Source organism: Stegostoma tigrinum, chromosome 29 (genome assembly GCF_030684315.1).
Source record: "Stegostoma tigrinum isolate sSteTig4 chromosome 29, sSteTig4.hap1, whole genome shotgun sequence".
In the NCBI taxonomy this organism is placed as follows: Eukaryota; Metazoa; Chordata; class Chondrichthyes; order Orectolobiformes; family Stegostomatidae; genus Stegostoma; species Stegostoma tigrinum.
In genome coordinates, this window is record NC_081382.1 from 27,076,087 (window position 1) to 27,102,052 (window position 25,966).

At 41.3% G+C, this 25,966-nt stretch overlaps 1 protein-coding gene across 9 annotated transcripts in view; it reads right to left on the reverse strand.

Moving 5' to 3' along the window:
* mapkap1 (MAPK associated protein 1) overlaps positions 1 to 25,966 on the reverse strand; it is a 271,311-nt gene that overhangs the window by 160,253 nt on the left and 85,092 nt on the right. For all 9 annotated transcript variants that reach the window (XR_009442769.1, XM_059638269.1, XM_048558771.2 and 6 more), the window contains one exon: positions 9,388 to 9,560. Coding sequence is in view for 8 of the 9 variants with exons in the window: in XM_048558771.2 (XP_048414728.1) it covers positions 9,388 to 9,560 (173 nt within the window). In the remaining variant the exon portion in view is untranslated. The remainder of the gene's footprint in view (positions 1 to 9,387; positions 9,561 to 25,966) is intronic.

The window sequence follows — 25,966 nt, forward strand, 5'->3', positions numbered from 1 at the left end:
TTCAAACATCCAAACAATTCTCAGATTCACAATTAAGCATATATGCACAAATCTGTCATTTAGATGCTGGTTTCTGAAACTGATTATTTCAGCTGCACAACTTATTTGCAGGCTTCCACTTTCAACAGTTAGGACTGCTTTGCACTGAGCAAATGATCCATTATTGACAAGTTCCGAGGCCACCTGCCTTAGGAATCACTCATTCTATTCTGACGCACCCAAAAAGAAGAATCAATGGGCAAACAGCAGAAATATTACCAGTCTTGGTTAATAATAAAACAATTTAGACCAAATGCATTACCAAAACCACATAACATAAAATTTTCATAACATCAGGTCTTCAAATAAGAAAACATTTCTGCATAACACATATCTTGTACAGTTCCAAAATTATACAACCTATTACAAGCGCTCTAAGAATTTTGGATCAACAATACCACCAGATTTTGAAATGGGATGGGACATGAAGCACAGCTGTAAATCGTCAATTGTCAAAGCTGTCAATTTAAAACAAAGAAAATGAAACAAGAAATTAGTTCAAAGAATGTTTTTGCAAACCTCTCCGTGATCACTGGTTGAGGTGGAGAGGGAATTATAAACAAATCCGTCATATTCTGATCCCTCAATGGCTTAATGGAATGTAACAGATGAACTTCAAAAGACTGGATTAGAAAGGAAAAGACTGATTGGAAGAGGTATGAAATGTTTAAACACATCATTGATGACAAAAATGTCATGAAAACATGCATTTAACACTGTAAAATATTAGTGAACACTGCAGTGATTTTTGACAAAATTTGCCACTGAAGCACATCATGAGATATTAGGACAAATGATCTTAATTAATCAAAAGATCGGTTATGAAGAACATATTAGAGCAGGAGAAACAGTTAGAGAGGAAGAGGGGTGTAAGGAAGAAATTTAAGGTCAAAGGTAGCTCAAGGCAATGATCACGACAGAACAAAGAAAAGTGGGGATATACAAGTAGTCCGAACTGGAAGAAAAACACAAATTGCTGGCAAAACTCAACAGGTCAGGCAGCATCAAAACTCAGCATTTCTCCAAACTTGTGCTGAGGATCGATGGGGCAGGCCTGCAACAGAAATGTGCGTATGGAACAGTAGTGTGTTGAAGTGGCGAGCGACTAGAAGTTCCCAGTCATTTTTACAGACAGAATTATTCTGCAAAGCTGTGCCCCAGTCCGTGTTTTTGTCTCTCCATTATAGTGGAGGCCACAATGTGAACAGCAAATACAGTAAAAACAAAAACAAACTGCTGAAAAAGTTCAGGTCTGACAGCATCTGCAGAGAGAATTCAGTTAATGTTTCGGTTCAAGTGACCCTTCCGAAGAACTATAGTACACTGTACTGAATCACCCATAACAAATTGCTTCTTCACCTGGTAGCTATATCTGGGGTCTTGGACAGTGAGGAGAGAGGAGACAAACAGGCACAAGTTACACCTGCTGAAAGTGTGAGGCAGCGCTAGGAATGGAAGACTGGTAAACGAGAAGGGGTGAGGGCAGAAGTACGGGAAATGGACTGGACATGGCTACGGGCCCTTGCAACAACAGTAGAGAGGAATTCCCCATGGAGGAAAAAATAATCAACATTGCTGCGGCTCCCTGCAGCAGGTGCCATCATCAGAATGGATGGGATAGAGACAAAGAAACTGGAAGAATAGGATAGAGTCCTTGACAGTTCTAACGAAGGGTACCAACCTGAAATGCTTTCATACTCCTCTGTTACTGCCTGAACTGCTATGTTCCTCCAGCTCTACACCGTATTGACCAACTCCAGCTCTTGCTATCTCCAAGGGTGTGAAGACATATAGTTGAGGTAACAATGGGACTCAGTGAGCTTGTAATGGATGTCAGTGGCCAGCCTGCCCCCAGAAAAGGTGACAGGTGTCAAGGAAATGAAGGGCTGATTCAGGAAATGGATCAGGTGAAAGCGAGAGCAAAATTAATAAATCGTTCCAGTACAGAAGCAAAGAGGGCTACAGCAATGATGTCGCTGATGTCAGAAAAAGAGAGAGAGTTGTGGGGAGGGACCCCAAGTAAGACTGAATCCCATCAGCTCTCATATCCAAAAGACTATAAGCTGCCATTTCTGATACATCCAATGAGATGCCACCACTAGACACTTATTGTCCTTTCCTCCTTTGTCTGCATTCTGCAAGAACTGTTCCCTCCAGGACACCCTGGTCCATTCCTCCTGCATCCCCAATGTTCCTCACATGGTGATAAACAGGCAGCTGCTGCTGGCGTGCTGGAAATTTTACAGCATCAGATGAACTGCAGATTTAAGTAGGGAGGGACTGGACAAGGAGAGGAAAAAAAATTTCATTCCTTGCCTCAATTTAAGTTCAATGAAGCAGAAACAGGATAGAAACAGTCCTGTTGATCGATTTTGCTCAGAAAATATAAGTGGGCTCCATGAGTCTCAGGGACTAAGAGTTGGGTTGGGGGGATACCCAGATGAGAAGAGGCTGGAACAGAATGGTCTTATGCTTGATAGTGGGTTCATGGTCTCAGGAGATAGGAAGGGGTGCCCAAGAGCTGGTGCTCAGAACTCAGTACACCAGATGACAACAGCACCGCACCTGTCAGCAGGCCTGATGACAAAGTCAGGATTGAATCTGGAGAGCATGGAGTGCAGTCAATTCAGAGGGAGATAGGTTCAAATGGGTAAGATGGTCTGAGAAATTAAGATGATCAAAGTCATGTTGACAGTTTACACTGAACAAGCTGAATGCAGGTAAGTGGCAAGAGGAAGGGTCCAGGTGGAGGTAGTGTTGGGAGCGGGTGATGCATCTATAAGACAGGGAGAGGACTTTTGTCCAAAGAAATGGGCATGGCAGCAGAGGCAATGGAAGAAGAGTTCAACGTCATATCTAGACTGAAATTTGAGGTAGGTGTACAACTTACACCGAATACAGAATGTTCAGTATCAGGGAATGGAAAGTCAGAAGGGATACCAAATACCCGACAAGAGACAGCAGAGTCATACAGTTTGGAAACAGACCGTCGCTTCAACTAGCCCACACTGACCATATTCCCAAACTAACCTAGTCCCACTTGCCTGTGTTTGTCCCCTATCCCTCCAAACCTTGCTATTCATGCACTTATCCAAATGTCTTTCAGGACAAAGGACGGACTCAGAGGGAAGGGGGTGGGGAGAGCGGAAGATTCCAAAAGAGTGTGGGTATCTCACAGCCGTTGCAGCTTGCGTCCTTAACGTCTGAAAGGAAGGGGAATAGTTTCTCGTTAGATTATCAAGCAAGCTAGAGAATGAAGTGGGACTGGGAGGCAGGACAGTTTTGAGACAGCTTTAGGCAGTGCTTTGGAGAAAGAAGTTAAAACTTTAGCAGCACACAGCACTGAGCATAGTTCTCATGAAGTAGTGAGAATAGGTGACAATAGAATTGGAGGTGCAGAGAATGTGGAGGTTGGAAGGTTAGACGAGGTTAGAGAAAGGAAGGATCAAGGCTATTGAATGGATTTGAAATCAAGAATAGAGTTCTATCAAGTTTTATAGTTGAAGCATTGCCAGATCTGAAGCCAACATGTGAGAACACATGGGTAGATTGAATTAAGCTGCCAACTAGTTAGATATGTAGAGATAAAATAGTGCAGAGCTGGAATATACACAGCAAGCCAGGCAGCAGAGGAGCAGGAAAGTTGACCCTTCTTCAACTATGTAGGTACGTAGAAGGGCATAAAGGTATTCAGCAGGTTGGGAAGCTTTATATAGGAGTGACATTTCACAGAGGCATTTTAAAAGTTAAAAATAAAACATACTGAATGTAAGATCAATTCAGATGAGGTCAGACCGAGAGGAGACATGAGCCACTTAGCTACAGAGAGACAAAACCACATCTTTGATTTAAAGGAGAAACTAGTTTATCACTACAAAGAAACCATTTTCCTTTTCAAGGGACAAGGTCATTGGATGTAAACACAACAGGAGCTTCATTTGCCTCATAACAGAGAAAGCGTTTATCCCAACCAGTGACTGGTGAAGCCTTCTAAGGAGGCATCAAAATTTTAACTAACTTGTCAGTGATCATGAGACAAATCATATGCCTGAGAAATAAGCGTAACTGTCAAGTGTATCGGGACATAGAAAGCTTCTTTGTTCTGAAGAGTCACTGGACCTGAAAAGTAATTGTGCTTTCTCTCCACAGATGCTGCCAGGCCTGCTCAGTTTCTCCAACAGTTTCTGATTTTGACAAAGAAACCTTCATCTGTTGAACAGTCTCTTGAGTTGTAGGCCCATATGAATACTGGTAGAATAAAATCTTTGCCTTGTGTGGATTTCTGAATGTCTCCATGTCAAGTATCATTTGAAACACTAAATCATCAGTGAGCACAGGAGTATTGGATGAACAGGGCTTTGAATGAATTTCAAGAATACGCAGCCATTTTCTATTAGCTTGGTTTATGTGGACGGTCAGCCTTACAAACATGACCATTGTCAAAACTACAGGAAAAAGAGAGAAATATGAATTTCAACCTCTGGGCCAATACACAGAAGAGTCAGATGATGTTTAACGCAGTTTAGAAAGGCTATCTAGGTGATAGTGAAGAAGCTTACCTCAAGTTCAAATAAAATGCCTAGTTTTGAACATCTGTTTCAGCTTCAGACAGATTAATGAACGGAGCTTGAGATAGGAAGTTTGTCAAAATATAGTTTGGACGAAATTCCTGCTCACACAGAACAGGATCTCAGGCAATCAATGCAATGAAACAGAAACTGTGAACAGCTTGAAAGAAATAATGGTGAGATAGAGTTGTGTGTTGTCAGCATAGAATCTTGACCCTGTGTTTTATGACAATGGTACCAACAGGCTGCCTGCAGATGGAAATGGGAGCAGGATAAATCCTTGCAGAACATCAGAATTAATAATGTGGCACAGAATGAAAAGCAGAAAAGTTACAGCTGATTGGTGATAATGGGAACTGCAGATGCTGGAGAATCCAAGATAACAAAGTGTGAAGCTGGACGAACACAGCAGGCCAAGCAGCATCTCAGGAGCTACACCTCCATTTCCTACCTACCACCTCATCCCGCCTCCTTGACTTGTCCGTCTTCCGTGGACTGACCTATCCCCTTCCTACCTCCCCACCTATACTCTCCTCTCCACCTATCTTCTTTTCTCTCTATCTTCGGTCCGCCTCCCCCTCTCTCCCTATTTATTCCAGAACCCTCTCCCCATCCCCCTCTCTGATGAAGGGTCCAGGCCCGAAACGTCAGCTCCACCTATCTGGACTCCATTTTCTCCACTTTGGTCCAGGAACTCCCGACCCAAGTCCATGACACCACCCACGCCCTCCACCTCCTCCAGAACCTCCAATTCCCTGGCCCCCAAGACCTCATTTTCACCATGGACGTCCAGTCCCTATACACCTGTATTCCTCATGCAGATGGCCTCAAGGCCCTACGCTTCTTCTTGTCCCGCAGGCCCGACCAATCCCCCTCCACCGACACCCTCGTCCACCGAGCCGAACTTGTCCTCACCCTCAACAACTTCTCTTTCGATTCCTCCCACTTCCTACAGACAAAGCGGGTGGCCATGGGCACCGGCATAGGCCCAAACTATGCCTGCCTCTTTGTGGAACAGTCCTTCTTCCGCACCTACACAGGCCCCAAACTCCACCTCTTCCTCCGTACATTGATGACTGTATCGGTGCCGCCTCTTGCTCCCCAGAGGAGCTCGAACAGTTCATCCACTTCACCAACACCTTCCACCCCAACCTCAAGTTCACCTCCAACACATCCCTCACCTTCCTGGACCTCTCAGTCTCCATCTCAAGTAACCAGCTAGAAACCAATGTCCATTTCAAGCCCACTGACTCCCACAGCTACCTAGAATACACCTCCTCCCAGCCACCCTCCTGCAAAAATTCCATCCCCTATTCCCAATTCCTCCACCTCTGCCACATCTGCTCCCAGGATGAGGCATTCCACTCCTGCACATCCCAGATGTCCACGTTCCTCAAGGACCGCAACTTTCCCCCTGCAGTGGTGAGAACGCCCTTGACCGTGCCTCCCGCAACACATCCCTCACACCCCGCCCTCACCACAACCGCCCCAAGAGGATCCCCCTCGTTCTCACATACTACCCCACCAACCTCCGGATACAATGCATCATCCTCCGACACTTCTGCCATCTACAATCCGACCCCACCATCCAAGCCAATTTTCCATCCCGACCCTTGTCTGCCTTCCGGAGAGATCACTCTCTCTGTGACTCCCTTGTCCGCTCCACAATCCCCTCCAACCCCACCACAGCTGGCACCTTTCCCTGCAACTGCAGGAAGTGCTACATTTGCCCCCACACCACCTCCCTCCACCCCCATCCCAGGCCCCAAGATGACCTTCCATATTAAGCAGATGTTCACCTGCACATCTGCCAATGTGGTATACTGTATCCATTGTACCCAGTGTGGCTTCCTCTACATTGGGGAAACCAAGCAGAATCCTGGGAACCGCTTTGCAGAACACCTCCGCTTGGTTCGCAATAAACAACTGCACCTCCCAGTCGCAAACCATTTTAAACCCCCCCCTCCCATTCCTCAGACGACATGTCCATCATGGGCCTCCTGCAGTGCCACAATGATGCCACCCGAAGGTTGCAGGAACAGCAACTTATATTCCGCTTGGGAACCCTGCAGCCCAATGATATCAATGTGGACTTCACAAGCTTTAAAATCTCCCCTTCCCCCACTGCATCCCAAAACCAGCCCAGCCTGTCTCCACTTTCCTAACCTGTTCTTCCTCTCACCCATCCCTTCATCCCACCTCAAGCCGCACCTCCATTTCCTACCTCCCACCTCATCCTGCCTCCTTGACCTGTCCGTCTTCCGTGGACTGACCTATCCCCTCCCTACGTCCCCACCTATACTCTCCTCTCCACCTATCTTCTTTTCTCTCCATCTTCGGTCCACCTCCCCCTCGCTCCCTATTTATTCCAGAATCCTCTCCCGATCCCCCTCTCTGAAGGAGGGTCCAGGCCCGAAACGTCAGCTTTTGTGCTCCTGAGATGCTGCTGGGCCTGCTGTGTTCATCCAGCTTCACACTTTGTTATCAAAGTTACAGCTGATTCTCTGGTTATGACTGGATAGATAAGAATGCAATGAGGCAGGACGAACTCACCCAATTTTTAAAGGTGTTAGAACAGGGCTACCCAGTTCCATCTCTAAAATTATGCAATAATTACAGTGCAAAACCTTGAATGGTGCCAATGGCCAGTCCCTCCCCAGAAAATAAAGTCAGCAATTACTTCACTATAGGCCTACTAGATGCAATCGCTACTGTTTTAAGAGGACATGATTCGGATCAGCAAAGAAATCAGTCATTGGGTATTATCTTCTTATCTGCTCTCACATGTGCAGTCAATTTGTTACAAAACAGAGATAATTTAGTCAGAGATAGTGAGGAAATGGTTTCAAATGTTTCTCTTTTTTGAAACCGTCTCCAACTGAAATAGAAACCAAATCCAAGTTCTGGTAGTGGCTGTCCAAAGAATCTGCTTAATGGTAAAAATTCCATCAACTATTTTGAGAATTGCTCAGCTGTCCTCACCATTACTCAATTATGTCCTGGCCAACAGTGACAACAAGTGTGAGCAAAATTCTTAGGGCTTTACACGTTGATCATATTTTGTGCAAGATACTCCCATTTCTGCCAAGGTAGTTTGGATGCTTAGTTTGAAACTGCAATACCTTTGGGAAGATTTTTATTTTAAACTTGCAATGCTTTTCATGTCACCAACTTTACTGAAATAGCGATACTGTAATGTTTGGCTGACAATTAAAAGACTCCACATTCAAGAAGTTATTACCTAACAGCAAATTGAAAGCTGTGACTACTTAAATTTCCTCTGCAATACCTAACTGCAGAATCAATTAATTACTTTCTTAAAGACTGCAAACCAAAGTTATGCATGATCAACGTCAATCTGTAAAACTTAGAACCTTCTTAACAGAATGTACAGTACTTAACTCCATTACAATTTCTCATATTTGCATACAAGAAACCAACATCCATTTTCACTAATCTCTTTGTTTCTCCGATCCTTACTCAGTTTGGCCACAACAATGGTTGACTCTTGGCTGTCACGTGATATGCTTAGCAAACCACTGAAGTGGTGGGTGGGGTGTCAGTCAAGTAGCCTGCTTTGTCCTAGATGGTGTTAAGCTTCTCAAGCTTTGCTGCAGTTGGACTCATACAGGTGGGTGGAGATCATTCCGTTCCAGCATACTCCTGACTGCGTCCTGCAGTTAAAGGACCGGCTTTCGGAAGTCAACTGGTGAGTTAATCAGCGCAAAAGATCACAGCCTCTGACCTGTTCTTGGCACCAGTGTTTATATTACTCGCTTAGTTTAGTTGTTGGTCAATGTTTACCCTTCCAAGACGCTGAAGGTGAAGCATCCAGTGACAGCAATGCCATTGAACATCAAAGGCAGTCCATGCTTAGATACAGCAAGATCTGGCTAAGTTCCAGATAATGATCATCTCCAACAAGACAAAATTATCCTGGATCTCTGAAATATTGAGTAACATTGTTATTGCTAAGTCCTCCACTGACCAAAATGTAAATACTGTGGCAACAACAGCAAGTCAAAGGCCAGACATTGTGATAAGTAACTAATTTCCTGACTCTTATGAGCCTTTCCACCATCAGAAGGCACTAGTCAGGAATGTGACAGAATATTTAGCATTTATCTAGATAAACGCAGTTCCTATAAACACAAAGTTTGACATTACCCAGCACAAATCAGCCTTCTTGGCTACCATCACCCAACCCCCTCAAGTATTTACTCTCTCCATTTCCAGTGCACCATGACTGCTACATGTGCCATCTGCTCTGCAAGGTGCAGCTGTCCAAGGCTGAAGTCATGCACTATTATGACTTGGAGATCTATTGCTATCCCTCAGCATTAATGGATCAAAATTGTGTAATTTCTTTACCAAACAGTACTGTGGGTGTCCAACGCCACATGAACAACAGCAGTAGACCATGTCTCAGCACTACATTTTAAGGTCAATTAGAAATGAGCAACAAATGCTTGCCTAGCCATTAAAATCCATATTTCATAAAAGAATAACAACAATGCCAAGTAAAATTGGACTACATCGCATACCGCAGGCTGAAACTATTCCTAAACAAAATAAACTGTTTTATAAAAGACTATACTTCTGAAATTAGCGGCACAAAATATATTTAAATACTAAAGTAAAATGATTTCATATTGCCCAATCTGTAACATTGCCAGGTCGGTGATTAAAAGGCTCATTTATATCAGAAAGAAGTGAAGGCAAAAACAGTAGGTGAAAAACAATATTTCATGAAAAAAAAGAGGAAAGTTATTTCAATTACTTCAACTTGGGTTCCCGTCCTTCACTTGTATACTGCCAGCAGAGCAAGCCAATGAGATCTTGAACTCTGGCATTTGCCATTGTTATCACAGTCATTGGCTGCATCTTGTCTTGGCTTGTTTGCATGGGGAGGTAGACATCAATATTTTTGGTTGCTGTGGTACCTATGTGGCCCTGTGGAACAAAAATAAAAACAAAAAAAAATTAAACAATCTGAAACTGAAAAAACAATTTCTCGTCATTGAATAGAATTTGTAAATTCATGTACATTTGCAGAAAAAAGCCATATAATATCATACTTTGAATACTCTGAGCTCTATGACTATGGTGGCATCTGTTCACTCAGAATCCTAAAACAGAATGTTTCGTCAAATATGTCATAATAGAATATTTCCTAATAATGTCAACTACCAAGCACAATGGTCCAATGGCCTCTTCTTGTACTGTAATTAAAAAATGAGCTGTGAGCATCAGTGGCTGGACCAGCATTTAGTGCCCACCCTTGGTTACCCTTTAAAAGTTGGTAGTGAGCTGTCTTCTTGAACTGCTGCAGTCCATTTGGCTCAAACAGACATAAACTGTTGTTAGAGAGGGAGTTACACGGGTTTGGCCCAATGACACACTGAAGGGACAGCGATATGTTTCCAAGTCTGAATGATGCCGTGGCTTGGAAATGAACTTGAAGGTGATGGCGATCCCATGTATCTGCTGTCTTTCTCCTTCCAGATGGAAGTGGACATGAGTTTGGAAGATGAGGTGCCAGGAACCGGTGAATTGTTGCAGTGCATCTTGCGGCTGTCGCATGTTGCTGCAACTGTGGATGTGGTGCTTATGAAGCAGACTGCTTTGTCAAGCATCTTGAATGCTGGCTCAGTCAATGGTAACCCCAGCATGATGATAGTGGGGGATTCTGCGACAGTCATGCCATTTAATCTCAAGGAGCAATGGCTAGATTCTCTCTTGTTGGAGACCATCACTGCTTGGACTTCTGTTCTGTGAATGTTACCTGTCAGTTGTCAGCTCAAGCCTGGATATTGTCTAGGTCTTCATGCATTTGAGCATGGACTGTTTCATTGTCTGAGGGGTCACAAATGGTGCTTGACATTGTTCAATCATCAGAGAACACCCCAACTTGTGACCTAAGGGATGGATGACCTAAGTCCCTCATTCAGGATCACATTTGAGTACATCTTATCTATTTAATTTTTGTCATCAAACAGGGTGATACTGCAGTAAAACATATATAATTAAAGACAAAGAAGGAAAGCCAATGGCAACACAGAGAACCTTTCTAACTCAAAATTGGTTTTAATTGGCTTCAGAGTGTAGATTTTCCAATCAGTGTTATTTTAATACTGGCAGGAACCCATTTAAAATAAATGCTCTGCTCAACAAAGCATGTAAATGGAATTCTGCCAGCAGTAAAATAACGTTGATCAGAAAATCTAGGTTCAGAAGTCACATTGCAAAGTAGTATTAAAAAGGGCATTGCGACCTAAAATTAAAATAAGAATCTACATGTGAACAATCTGCTCCTAACTGATTTAATACTACAAACCAATCAGACCTCAGTGTTAGAGGGTCAAGCTCACAGTACACAAAGCTGCAGTCCAGCAAAGTGATATATTTTGCATTAGACTGATGTGCCCATAAACCAATTCATCTAACCCCATTACTACACATAAGGTATCAATGCTGGCACCCAAAAATTATGGTGGTAATGTCAGTTTAAAATACTAATCATCATCATATAGCAATGGATCCATTGTGTCTGTGCTTGTTCTTTGGGAGTATCATCCAACTAATTCCACTCCTCTGTTCTTTCCCCACTAACCGTAAACATTTTCCGTTCAGATATTTATTTAATTGTCTTCTAAATGCTGCTACAATTTACGTTTCTTAAAAAAAACCATATAAAATTAAAGATTTTTCAACATGGAAATTTTTCAACTTTTTTAAGTATGTGTTTTGGAAAGAAGTTACAATTCCTTGTCATCACTAATATTATCATAAGATTTCAAATAAAATCTGAAGTATTAAAATGAAAGGTTTCTTTCCTCCACCAAAATATCTACATATTAGTGGGTACATGCTACTACTGCCTTAGACAGCATATGACATCTCATAAGACTATTAATATTTTAAAATTAACCCCTGGAGCAATCCACGCATGCTTAGAAACACAAAAGTCCATACCACAATTATTCTTGAAACCGTAATGCTTCAGCACAGTTCCACTTGGTAAATTTACTAGAATTAGATCTTTCTGTCTGACAGATGGATCACATGCCATCATTCCTACCTGAGCCATTTCAATGAGCTAACTGCAGTTATGTTGAAAGTTACTGATAGATCTGTTTGTGGATGTTAATACATACCAAGTGGTACCTAATAAAAGCAAAATACTACAGATGCTGGAAATCCAAAATAAAAGGAAAGATGCTGGAGAAACTCTGCAGGCCTGGAAGCATTGGTGGAGGGAGAAACAGAGATAACATTTTGAGTCAGATATGATTTTTCTTAAGATTATTATGAGTGTTGCATTTGAAAACTACACCTGATGACACTGCTCAGCTGTGAGCCCTACTTGTCGATAGAGAGATTACTATCAAGTCCAAAAGTATGGGCTGAACTCTGATCCACTTTCCACAGAACCACCGCACCAAAATCACAGCAATTTCAATAAATTTAGTTCTGACGTAGGGTCATTGGAACTAAAACATTAACTCAGATTTCTTCCCACAGATGCTGCCTGATCTGCTGAGCTTTTCCAGCAATTTCTGCTTTTGTTTCAATAAAGGTAAACCTTTTCAAAGGCACATTCTATAAATAAACTACACTGGTCATATTATAGATATTAATTTACACAAAGACAGCCCTGCTCCTTTTACCATTCACCAAGTTGCTAAAATATACTCCATATTTTTATTCAATTGTTATACTTCATTAAGCAAATCAAATACACACTTTCACAAGGACTGAGGAAAATAATTGCAAAATAATATGATCTGAATAACATTCACAAACAAATTATTGCAAAATGATTAATTTCAAGTTAATATCATTCACCAAATGCAAAAAATAGCCCTGTTTCCACACATAGCATTCTCTCTAAAACTGAGCAAATAAAGGTGAAAGGAACAATAGTAAGTTAGTCATTCAAAAAATGAGCAATCACCCACACTGGGTAGATAAAACCCCTGCATTGAGAAGATCTGGACCACAGAAATAATTCTCAGTTCTGTGATCTATTCTATTCATGCCATATTCCACACTGATAACACAATATCACCACCGAGCAATTCTAGTGGTGTTCAAATGTAATTTTTAAGACTTCTATCTCTTTAATTCATTTTCCAGAAAAATCAATAAACTTTAAATGTTAAAATAGGATTTTTACCACTATAAGAATGAATTACCACATTCTAAACTCTATTAATCCTTACAGTACGGGGTGTCCCTCAAAGACTTAAACATCGGTGTAAAGATTTAATCAAATACCATTGGAGAAACATATTCTTCAATCTATTATCATATGATGGATCACTAGATAAAGGGTGCAGTACAGTCATTAATACTCTTGTAAATTACTAAGAACATCCAAAAGTATTTTATAACATTCAATAGCTGAGAGCCATTTAAAAAGATCATTTAAAAAGGCACCAAAATTTACATTTACGATACAGTTGATTTTAAAACTGCAGTCGTTTCATTAAATTAATTCCCATGAATGGTCAGGAATCTCAATTTATTTTAAAACTCTAATTTACTTGTCTATAAGTAGGAAATGTTTCTGCCTGGTATAAACATTTATGCTTTGAAAAATCTATTACATACTTCAAAAAAAATATTCCAACCTATTTCTTTCCAGGACCTTAAACCAAGAGCTTTAACCATCCCAGACATCAATTAACCACTGCTTCCTGATTTTAAAATAAATCAAGACTACAACTGTTTACTTATCTATAATTTTTAACAAAAGGAAGGAGAGGTTGAGTGCTATATTGGCTTATTCTATCATTTAATGCATTGAATAAAAGTAGTAGATGTATTCACTGGAAAATACAGTTAATCTTAATCATGGATGAAACTGAAGGACTGTTTGTGAAACAGCTGTACAGTTCAACATAAGTAGATCAGTAACTCATTTATGGAACAAAAGGTTACTTATTTAGTTACAATTTTATAAACATCTCCACAAATTTCAACATTTAACTATCACCCAGTTGTGCCACAATCACCTAACAAAGGTTTCTCTTCCAAATCCATATTAATTCACGTCACATAATGATCTATGCCTTGGCTTCACTCTATTTCTTATCTACACTCTGCCTGTTGTTTTCAGATCATGTTGTCACCGTATCATCTTCCATATACAGACTGACAATACCTAGCTTGATCTCACCACTACCTCTTTTGATCCTTCCCATCTCTAAATTGTGAGATTGCTCGTTCTATATCCAGCACAGGATAGATACAATTTATTCCAACTAAATATTGGAAGGACTAAAGACATTGTCACTTCACACCTCTTCATAGCAACTGCATCAGGCTGAACCAAACTGCTCACACCTGTAGTGGAGAGCTTCTAAAAACTTGTCTGCACCAAAAACAGGACTTATTTCCAACTCCACAACAAAGGCTATTTCCACTTCTGCCTCAGATAATCTGCTGCCGTAAGCCTTGTCCATGCCTTTGATGCATCTAGACCTAACTATTCCAGACCACTCCAATAAACCTCACTCTCACATTTACTTTGAACTGAAATAGATCCCTGTGGGATAGCTGCTCCATTCTATAACTCATATCCTAGTTTTCAGATCACTCAATTGATTTGCCTGCTCTTGTATGTGTAATCTCTTTCAGTCCAGACAGAAGAAAAACCACTCTGATAGTTTCAGCTCCTCTGTAATTTGCTTGTGAACTTGTTCCTCTTGAACTTTCCCTAGGAAAAGGGAACTATCTGGTGCAGGATAAAACACGTAGAAGTATAACCGTACCTCCATCGTTTTTGAGCTCAAATCAGAGAGATTATTTTCTTGATCGCTCTGGAACAGAGCACTGTAAGCATTCCTTAATTTCACCACCATTCCTACTTTCCTTCCCACTCGGTTTCTCCTGAATGTCTTATGCTATTACTTATTGTTAGTCTTGCCAGGAGGTCTGATAACATGGCACACCTCATTTATCTGTCTTGTACTATTCACACACATCCATTGTAGCCCATTTGCAATAACTCTGACAGCTGTTATCCAATTATCCCTTGGTTGATTCTAGGTTCTTTCTGCTACCCGACACTTGCCTTCTAGAATAGCTCACTGGAGTTTTTCAGCGCTGAATATTTAAATCACCTCTTGACCTGCACCTTGCACCTTTTGACCCTGCTCCAACTACATTCTAATTTAGGGAGTGGTTGGGAAGTTATGTCAATCATTGGAATTACAATGGATGCAATTTAAAAGGAAGCAGATATAAGTGGATACAGAAAAATTAAAAGGTGGGTGTAACTGTAAAGCTACATAGCTGGCAGAGGGTAGCATTGTGAAAGTGCGTTTTGATCGTGTTATGACTGCAAAAGTTACTAATTAATCACCTGTTTGTAGTCTTCTGGGCTGAGGTTTTGGCTTCTTCCAGGGATAGGGAAAATATCCCAGCGCCAACTAATACACTAGTTTCCTGACACCAGGAACCAAGATGCAGGGGAGGGCAGCCCCAAGAACCCATCCAATCTATTAACAATCTTAACTGACACTATTAAAGAGCTCATCAAGAAAAATTCTGATTTTGAGAGGGTTACATACGCTATTTGGGGAAGACCAAGTTAAAGGCGGCAGATACGTAATGCAAAGTTAGCTAAGGCTGTCATGTGGAATTAAGTGGACCTCACACAAATACAAAATGACAGAGAAGGGATTTAGCCATTAGTACACAGGTGTTATCAAGTCAGCATAGTTTGCAGGTAGAGCGGGTGCTAAGTGCTCAGGCAATATGGGGGTCATCACTCTCTATGTATCACATAAACATGGTGTAAGAATGGGGAAGGATAGCATGGCAAACACAAGTGCGGGTTGGTGATGCTGTTGGAGTTGAATACAAGGTAAGCAATGAGGGCAGAGCTCTCAAAGTTTGGGTCCAATGGCAATGAGAAGAAACAGCCTCCAAATGAAGATCCGAGATTAGCAATTCGGGAGGGCAGATGAGAAGGTGTAATTGTTTTAGAGGCTGTCAAATTAAGCTACTGTTCAGTTAGCATGATATCCACTATCAGGGCCGATAACAGTCTGTCTCTGAAGTCCTAACTTCTGTTTCACACCCATGGAAGGTAGATCCTGCCTCCAAACTTCAAATGTCAAACATAAGAAGCACTTTGAAAACTGATTTTTAAAAAAAAAATTCATTCACAGGATGACAGCATTGCTTGCTAGGCCAGCATTTACTGCCCATCCCCAATTGCCCAGAGGGCAGTGACAAGTCAACGATATTGCTGTGGGTCTGGAGTTACATGTAGACCAGACCAGGTAAGGATAGCAGTTTCCTTCCTGAAGAAATTAGTGAACGAGATGGGTTTTTCCAACAATCGACAATGGATTCATGGTCATCATTAGACTCTTAAATTCCACTATCTGCCGTTGCAGGATTCAAACACAGGTCCCCAAAACATTAGAGATAACAAAGTGCGGAGCTGGATGAACACAGCAAGCCAAACAGCATCTTAGGAGCACAAAAGCTGACATTTCGGGCCTAGACCCTTTCATCATAAAAGGTGTGAACAGGTGGAAGAAGTCAATTTAAGGTGCTGCAAAAGATGATGCTTATTAATTGTCAGTCTTTTTGCATCAAGTTTTTTTTTGCAAGAAAACCTCTGTTTGTGAGCTTTAAAATACAGGAGTTTTGTTTATTGGTACTCTTACGAGTTCCGAATATTTACTATATTATTCGGGGCTAACGCCACGTTTCAATATATGAAAACATGCTGGAGGACTTTTGCATTCTGTGCTTGACTACACGAGTTTACATATGATTTGTGTCTGCCTTCACTGCCACTGATAGAATTCCATATGATAAACTATATAAAAAAATCTGAAACTTATTTTCCACTAGTGATTGTTAGTTCATTACCAATTTGCAAACTAATAGAAATCATGTTTCACTTTTCACGCTTTTAAAATATATTTTCCAATAAATTTGAAAACTGCACTCTTTGCAAGTTTTGCCCTTTTATCCAGAGAAAATGACTCAGTTTTCTGAAATTTCTTTCATAGCTGTAATCTCTGATTCTAGTTGCCATTTTGATGAATTATTGTTTTCCTTTCTGAGATTTACTGTTCTTAATATTGTCAGACACCAGAACTCTCAGCAGTTTTAGAAATGTGATCAAACTAGGACTTTGAATCAGAGATAGTAAGAACTGCCAAGGCTGGAATGTTAACATACGGACACAGAAAACAAGACGACAACTCATCGCGACACATTACCTTTAACATGATAATGTGTTCCAAGGTGTTTCACAGGAGTGGTTGTCAAACAAAATTTGACATCAAATCACAACCACAGAATATAAGGCAGGTGATCAGAAACACTGCCGAGAATGGTGTAAAAGAAATTTTAACTATTTTAAAAAATTTACAGAAACAAGGCAAAATTAATCCCACATATGAGCAGTTGATTCAGATATTTTCTGGCATATGGGAAGTAGGCCTCCATGCACGAATGCAATAATCATTTAGGTATTAATAAATAAAAAAATATTTTTATTGAAAAATATAGGTATCCTAAATGTCTACATGCCTCCAATAAACACTCCTGAACAGGTTACGCTTTGCATACAACAAGGATATATAGTTTCTCAAGTACGCAGAGGTTCTGTTACATTTTTGAATATCCTGGATCAAGTCTTGAAACATCGACATTAACACTACCAAAAAAGTCTTACCAATAAAGGTAAGGTCACCATAGTCCCAGAGGACCACAGGGCTGTTGTCTCATTACAAAGTGGTGCTTCAACTGATGGTCACCACACCTCGAGTGAGGGGAGTGGTTGAGAAGGAGAGTCCTTCATGGTAAACTCTGTTGATGTGAGATGCAAACTTGTGCTGCTGGCGTCACTCTGCTCAGCCATCCAACCAACTGAGCTGGTCAACTCCATTTTAAACAAGGTTCTGGATCAATTCTCAATCCATCTTTCAGCTACTTATTAAGTATGAGATCTTAAACTTCAGAAACAGAACTGATAACAGAACACAAAGTCGAGTCATGAATCTTACAATAGGTCTGACCTGATCCAGCATGTCAAAAGTAAGTTGGCGTCTGGCTCTGTTCTTTACGTTCTATTTCAATTTCTCATCAATATCTTCCTTCTCTCTGATCTAACCTCCTGACAATGCGACTTCAAATTCAATTCTTTGTGGAATGAACAGTCTCAGAGCTGGAACCTTGAGTTCACACAACAAAACGATACACGTCTTGATTACCTCCATTCCTTTCAACAAGACAATGCAAAATTTGCTTTTTCTCTCCCAGGAGATTTCATTTTTCAACTTTGATAGCCTGAAGCTTTTTTAACTTCTTTATTCCTATAGCTGCCTTAATAGACATGATTTCCTACCAAAAACATTTTCCATTCCACAACTTCATCCTCTAAACAGCAACATAACAAGTGTTAGAGGTATTTAATGCCTACATTTCTCAAAGATTTTCTTTTTCCCCCACTACCAAACAGGTTCTTCTGTCACCTCCCACACAATCCTACATAAAGGCACTCTCTGTCATCTTTCGGTGCCAGTCTATTTTGTTGTCATTTTATGTATCCGACTTTGGTTGGTGCTCGAGAGATTTCTTGTTGCTCATTCCGAAGTATCACATATTCCATGCTGCCTCACCCACTATAATTCCTACTATATCGAAATCAAGGTTAAAGCACGGACAATTCCTATTCATACTGTTTTTAACTTTAAATTTACGACTTCAAAACTGCAGAATTCCCTGCACCTCTCAGCATCATCCACCTCGTAAAGCTTTTAAAAGACTTGAATACCAAACTTGGCAAACCTATTCAATATTCTGGGATTTAGCTGTTCTTTGTATTCCAGCTTTTAAAGCCCAGTCTTTAGTTCCTACACTTGAAAAAAATGCAGCAACACAATATCAGGACAGAAGGAAAATAAAGCCTACAACTCAGAAATCATATTATACGAAAAAATAAGATCGCCACTTTATCAAAATGAATCTGCAAATATCAAGATTAAATACTTGTTGATACAACATACAAACAAATTGTCTGTTGTATTTTGGTAACGAAAGACCTAAAAGGACTGGACTCAACATAATCAACTTTATTCCACAAAATCTAGTTAGAATTTTGAAATTTGCTCTTTCTGAACTACACCTGTACAAGGAAACTATTCAAGACATTGCTAACCATCAGAATTAACTGTCAAACTACAAGAACATGCTTCTGCTTAATATTCAACTATTTATGCATTCACTCTTGTATATAGGCTTCATATCTCTTTCAATTCATAGTCGATGGCCTACTGGTATTCTTGCTGGACTGTTAATCCAGAAACCCAGATAATGTTCTGGGATCCCAGGTTCAAATCCCACCATGGCAGATTGTGGAATCTGAATTCAATAAAATATCTGGAATTAAGAATCTAATGAAGACCGTGAATCCATTATTGACTGTTGGAAAAACCTAACTGGCTCACCCATGCCCTTTAGGGAAGGAAACTGCCATTGTTACCTGGTCTGGTCTACATGTGACACCAGACCCACGACACTGTGGCTGACTCTTAACTGCCCTCTGGCCAATTATGGGTGGGCAAGAACGCTGCCTCATCAGCAAAGCCCTCATCCCGTGAATGAATGAAAAATGTATCTTTTACTGCTAAACTGAGTTAAAATAATTGGATAAATGCTTACTTCACCAACATTATTGGCATGGGAGGATATAGGAAAAGTAAAACGTTTGATCTGGGACATTCCCAGGGAATGTCTAACTTCACTCATCTAAAATTCATTCAAACGCTCAGTTAGACATTCTGTGGGCAGTTTAGCCCATACCAGCCAGGAAGATCCCAGTCTGTTGAAATAAATGGCAGAAAGGACAATTATATTTCCCACACCCAAGTTTTTTTTGGGGGGTGGGGCAAGAATTAGCAAGGCTACCACTTATGATTGCTGTTGACTGCTAAACAAATTTATCTGTGGACATTAGCTGATGTTACATTTGGATTCAACTACAAAATCTCTGTGGTTGTATCACTTCACATAAGGAGTCAAAGTATGCACATTAATTTTGATTGGAATGGAAGTTATATATTAAAGAACAGTAGTGGAAATTGGTGAGAAACACATCACAATTCTGTAGCTTTCTTTTATGCACGCAAGAAATGATGAGGCCAGCATTTATTGCTCACCCCGAACAGCTTTGAGGGCAGTTAAAAGTCAGCTACATTGCTGTGAGTCTGGAGTCACATGTTGGCCAGACCCAGGTAAGGATTTCCTTGCCCAAAGGACATGAGTGAACCAGGTGAATTTTCCCAATATTCTACAATAATCATTTCATGGTCATCGTTCAACTGTCAATTCCAGATTTTCATTGAATTCAAATTCCACCATCTGTCATGGCAGGATTCAAACTCGGGGTTCTGGATCAACAGAGCTGAGAAAATACTACTGGTCCACCCCCTCCCCAAATTAAAGCAGTACTCAAGGAAACTGATGTTGAACAGCAATCTGCTTTGAGGTTACTTCAATAAAATTCAAGCCAAAATTCATTTCAGCATTCACCATACACCTCCAACAGTAATATCCAACAGTCACAGCATTTAGGACAATGTCTTGCCAAATAATCTCCTTCAGGGATAGAAAAGTACACAGAGTTGCTGGCAGTATAAAATTTTATACTTCTATGTGATGCTTCTGTATGCTCTTTAAAACCTCTCTTTGATGGCAATGTTGATAGATTAAATGAATGGGCAAATTGTGGCAAGTAGACTTCAATGCGGGGTCAAACATAAAAAAGGGTAGAACAAAATACTTCTCAAATCATTAAAATGCAAGAAACAGTAAAAGTCCAATGAAATTTGGCACTTCATTAAAATGTCAGAGAAGGGGACAGAAAAGAACTATGGTAGCTCAATATCAAAAACAAACTAAAATACAAGGAAATAGAACCCTTGCTTCACCTGCACAAGCCTTCAGACAGACAGCATCTGGAGTACTGTGAACAGTTGAGTGCAACACCAATTTATGGCATATTGCATATACCTCAGAGAGAACACTTTGTGGATTACTAGAATAAGATTTGGATTCCAATGATTAAAAGAGACTACATAAATCCAAGTTTATATTGCCTTAAATTTAGACTGTGATTTAATCCAAATTTTCAGGATACTTAGGGAAACAGAAGTAGAAAATTGAAAGAACTGATTTCTATCATTGGGAAGTCTAGGGCCAGGATATAAAGATTAGAACCAAGGTCTTCAAGAAAGACTTTACACAACACTTTTTTATTCATAGGGGATAGAAGTTTGAAACTTCTTTCTGCAAACTCTTGCCAGGTTACTGGTTCATTTTAATGCAGGGATTACTAGTACTTTTATTTTCCAAAGATAAACGACAAAGAATTAGATCATGGATGAGCGATAATCTCACCGAATGGTGGAATAAGATTGAGCAGCTAAACAGACCATTTCCATTCAAAGTTTCCTCTAAACTGCACAGCCATTGCGAAGCTCCACTCACAGTGGCCAGTGTGTCAATGCTTAGCTTCCATTTCTGGAAGCTGCTGACGTGCATAAACCTCACTGGTCCACACTGCAGGAGCAAAACCTAAGAGGGAAACCTGTTCTTGTCCATACATTTCAAGCTTTTGGTCAGTTCAGAGAAAAGGCCACAAGACCCAAAATGTTAACTCTGATTTTTCCTTCACAGATGTTGCCAGACCTGCTGAGCTTTACCAGCAACTTCTGTTTTTCTTCCTGACTTACAGCATCCGCAGTTCTTTAGACTTGTACTTAGTAATGCTCCTGTTGAATGCATAGGGATGGTTTAAAGTGGCTATTTTGAGTGAACTGACAGCAGTAGAGATTATTTATGAAAACAGCTGGTATGCAAAGCAAAGAGAAACAGAGTACCTGGGACTACCAAGGAACAAAATAGATCCAGAGGATGTTTAACTGGTTTGCAGAACAGGGGGTGACAGAAGGGATACTTAGCAAAGAGAACGCCACCCAGCAGGTTAGAACATAGAACTGTACGAAACAGTCCAGTCCCTGCGGCCCACGATGTTGAGCTGAACATTTACTCTAAACCCAAGGTCTATCTAACATCCACCCCTACCTCATACTATCATCCATATCTAAGCCCATCTAAGAGCGACTTAAATGATCCTAATGAGGCCAACTCCACTACCCTCTCCAGCAATGCATTCCACGCCCCTACCAGTGAGTAAAGAACCTACCTCTGATGTCTCCCCTGTACCTCCACTCACTTCAAAACTATGCCCCCTCATAATGCTCTCTGATGAAGGGTCTAGGCCCGAAACGTCAGCTTTTGTGCTCCTGAGATGCTGCTTGGCCTGCTGTGTTCATCCAGCCTCACATTTTATTATCTTGGCCCCCTCATAATTGCTACCTCCACTCTAGGAAGTCGTCTCTGGATATCCAATCTATCTATACCTCTGATCATTTTGTAAATCTCTATCAAGTCACTCTCATCCCTCATTGTTCCAAAGAGAAAAGCGCTGGCTCTGTCAATCTTTCCCTGTAAGACCTTCCCTCCATTCCACACAACATCCTGGTAAATCTCCTTTGCATCTTTTCCAACACCTCCACATCTTTATTGTAAAGAGGTGACCAGAAGTGGACACAATACTCCAGATGTGGCCGAACCGGGCTTTTGTACAGCTGGAGCATAACTACATGGCTCTTGAACTCAATCCCTCTACCAATGAAAGCTAACACACCATACGCCTTCTTAACAACTCTATCCACCTCGATGGCAGCTTTCAGAGAACTTTGGGCATGAACCCCAAGATCCCTCTGCTCCTCCACACTACCAAGAATCTTTCCGTTAACCCTGTATTCTACTTTCAAACTTGTCCTTCCAAAATGAATCAACTCTCACTTTTCAGGGTTGAACTCCATCTGTCACTTCTCAGCCCAGCTCTGCATCCTATCAATGTCCCTTTGTAACCTAGAATAGTCCTATCCACAACTCGACCCAAACTGTGAAAAGATTACGTTGTGAGAGTTCACGGAAATCCCGTAGGAAACTCCTTAAAAAATCACTGTCCCATAATGGAAACAAACCATTTCCCAACTAACTTCAAATTTTTCAGTTCCACAGCATGTTTATCACAAATACTGAAAAATTAGCAGCATCAATCAAGAAGTTATTTGGTCACCACTTTGTGGTTGATAAGAGATACTTGGCTGGCTGGAAAATGTCTGCCTTGAGATATTGCAGGAATTACAAAGGGTTATGCAGGGAAAGAGAAAGATACAGAGGTGAGGCACGAGTGTAACATTTAAAAATTAAAATACATTTGGGAATCTCATCTTAATGCAGAACTACAGTGGGGAAAAGTCCTGGGGCATGGAATACACAGAAGAGAACCAACGAAATATATAGATGATCCAAGCAGAGAAAAGTAATAGCATAAACATGCACGGAACCTTGATTAGTCTGGGATCAGTTCTAGACCTCATATTAACAAAACAATTACTGGTCCTGGAGAAAGTACAAAAACGATCCACAAGGGTAGTATTAGAATTGAGAAGTTACAATTACAGGAAAGATGAAACAAGGCAAAGCTCTTTCCTGTTAAAGATAGTGCAAGCAGAGAGGAGACCTGATGGAGCTCTTACAATGATCAAAGGGTTGGATTGGGCGGATTTAGAGGTTTCAATTGCAATTAAAACTAACTATGAACCCTAAGTACAAGAGTGTCTCCAGGGAAGAATTCAGAAGAAACTGCTTCAGTTAAGAACGCAGAATTCACAAAATGTAGAGGTTGAAGCAAATAGCATAAATGTCTTTAAAAGGAAATCCACATAAATCACAAGGAAAAAGGGATGGGATATGTTGACAGGCTGAAATGATAAAGCAGGAGAACAGTTTTGTAGTGCACAAGCACCAAATATCTGCTGGGCCAACTAGACTAACAGGTCAGAAATAACTTATGGGCAGAATTTTTCCAGCTCCTGAACAGTACAGGTAGGGTGGTGATGGTGGCGGTGGCAGGTGCCGGCGTGTGTCTTCAGTAAGCACTTCCACTACTAGTGAGCGAGTTAGCATGTGCATGGTGCCATAGAAGTGTTGTACATATATAAATTAGGTAAACTGCAGAGAACTACACAAATAACTTACAGAGCACAGAAAGGGAAATCCTCCATAATGCCCCAACATTGAAAATAGCCAATTTGGGGAAAATTCAGCTCTTCGTACTTTTCAGAAACCAGAAAATTTCAGGAAACTTGGTAATTATGGCTCTTTAACTAAAGCTGTGGAATATTTGTCAGTATATAATTTAGGTGCGCTCATAAGGGACAAAATCACACTAAAGTGCATTGTCTTAATTCATGAATTACAGTCTTAATCCTGGAGAAAAGATTTGAAGTGAAAAGCAGAAAAAAAACATTAACTATATGAAAGTAAATAAGTGCAATCTGGTAGCAATTTTTGTTATTCATTTGTGGGATGTGGGCATCACTGGCTGGCCACCATTTTTTGGCGATCCCTCGTTGCCCTTGAGAAAGTGGTGGTGAGCTGCCTTCTTGAACCGCTGAAGTCCTCCAGCTCTGGGTTGACCCACAATGCTATTAGTGAGGGAATTCCAGGATTTTGACCCAGCGACAGTGAAGGAACTGCAACATATTTCCAAGTCAGAATGGCAAGTGGCTCAGAGGAGAACTTGAAGGTGGTGATATTCCTATATGTCTGACACCCTTGTCCTTCTAGGTGACGTAGTCATGGGTTTGGAAGGTGCTGTCTGAGGATCTTTGGAGCAGAGCATCATGTAGATAGTATACACTGTTACAACTGTGCGTTGGTGGTGGGGGGAGTGGATGCTCGAGGATGCAGTGCCAATCAAGCAGGACACTTTCTCCTGGATGATGTCAAGCATCAACTGTTGTTGGGGTTGCACCCATCCAGGCATGTGGGGAGTATTCCATCATGCTCCAACTTGTGCCTTGTGGATGGTGGACAGGCTTTGAGGAGTCAGGACGGGAGTTACCCGCTGCAGTATTCCTGGCTTCTGGCCTACTCTTGCAGCTACTGTGTTAATGTGGTGAATCCAGTTGAGTTTCTGCTCAATGATAACACCCAGGATGGTGACAGTGGAGAATTCAGCGATGGTAACACCATTGAATGTCAAGGGACAGTGGTTATATTGTCTCTTGTTGGTGACAGTCAAAGCCGGGCATTTGTGTGGCACAAACGTCACTTGCCACGTCAGTCCAAGGCTGGATATTGTCCAGATCTTGTTGCATTTGAACATGAACTGCTTCAGTATCCGAGGAGTCATGAACGGTGCTGAACATTGTGCAATCAAGAACATCCCCACATCTGACCTTATGATGAAGGGAAGGTCATTGATGAAGCAGCTAAAGATGGTTAGCCGAGGGTACTATTCTGGGGAGCTCCTGCAGAGATGACCTGGAGCAGAGATGACTGACATCCAACAACCACGACCATCTTCCTGTGTGTCAGGGAGGACTCCAACCACCGGACAGTTTGCATCCAATACCAATCGATTCCAGTTTGCTGGGGGCTCCTTGATGCCACACTCAGTCGAATGCAGCCTTGATATCAAGGGCTGTCACTCTCACATCACCTCTGGAATTCAGCTCTTCTGGACATGTTTGAGCAAAGGCTGAAATGAGGTCAGGAGCTGACTGGCTCTGGCAGAACCCAAACTGGTTGCCACTAAGCAGGTTATTTCCAAGCAAGTGCTGTTTGAGAGCATCGTTGACGACATCTTCCATCACTTTACTGATGATAGAGAGTAGACTGATGGGACAGTAATTGGCTGGGTTGGATTTGTCCTGCTGTGTGTGTACAGGGCATACTTGGGCAGTTTTCTACATTGTCGGGTAGGTACCAGTGTTGAAACTGTTCTGGAACAGCTTAGCCAGGGGAGGAGCAAGTTCTGGAGCACAAGTCTTCAGTACTGTTGCCAGAATGTTGACAAGGCCTGTAGCCTTGACAGTATCCAGTGCCTCCAATCATTTTTTGATATCACGTGGAGTGAATCGAATTGGTTGAAGACAGGTATCTGTAACGCTGGGGACCACTGCAAGAGGGCGAGATGGATCATCCACTTGGCAATTCTGGATGAAGACTGCGGCTTATACTTCAGCCTTATCTTTTGCACTGATGTGCTGGGCTCTTCTATCACTTAGGCTGGGGATATTTGTGGAACGTCCTCCTCCAGTGAGTTGTTTATTGTCCTCTACCATTCACGACTGGATGTGGCAGGACTGCGGAGCTTAGATCTGATTCGTTGGTTGAGAGATCATTTAGCTCTGTCTATCACTTACTGCTTGGCGTGCAAGTAAATTACAGAGACA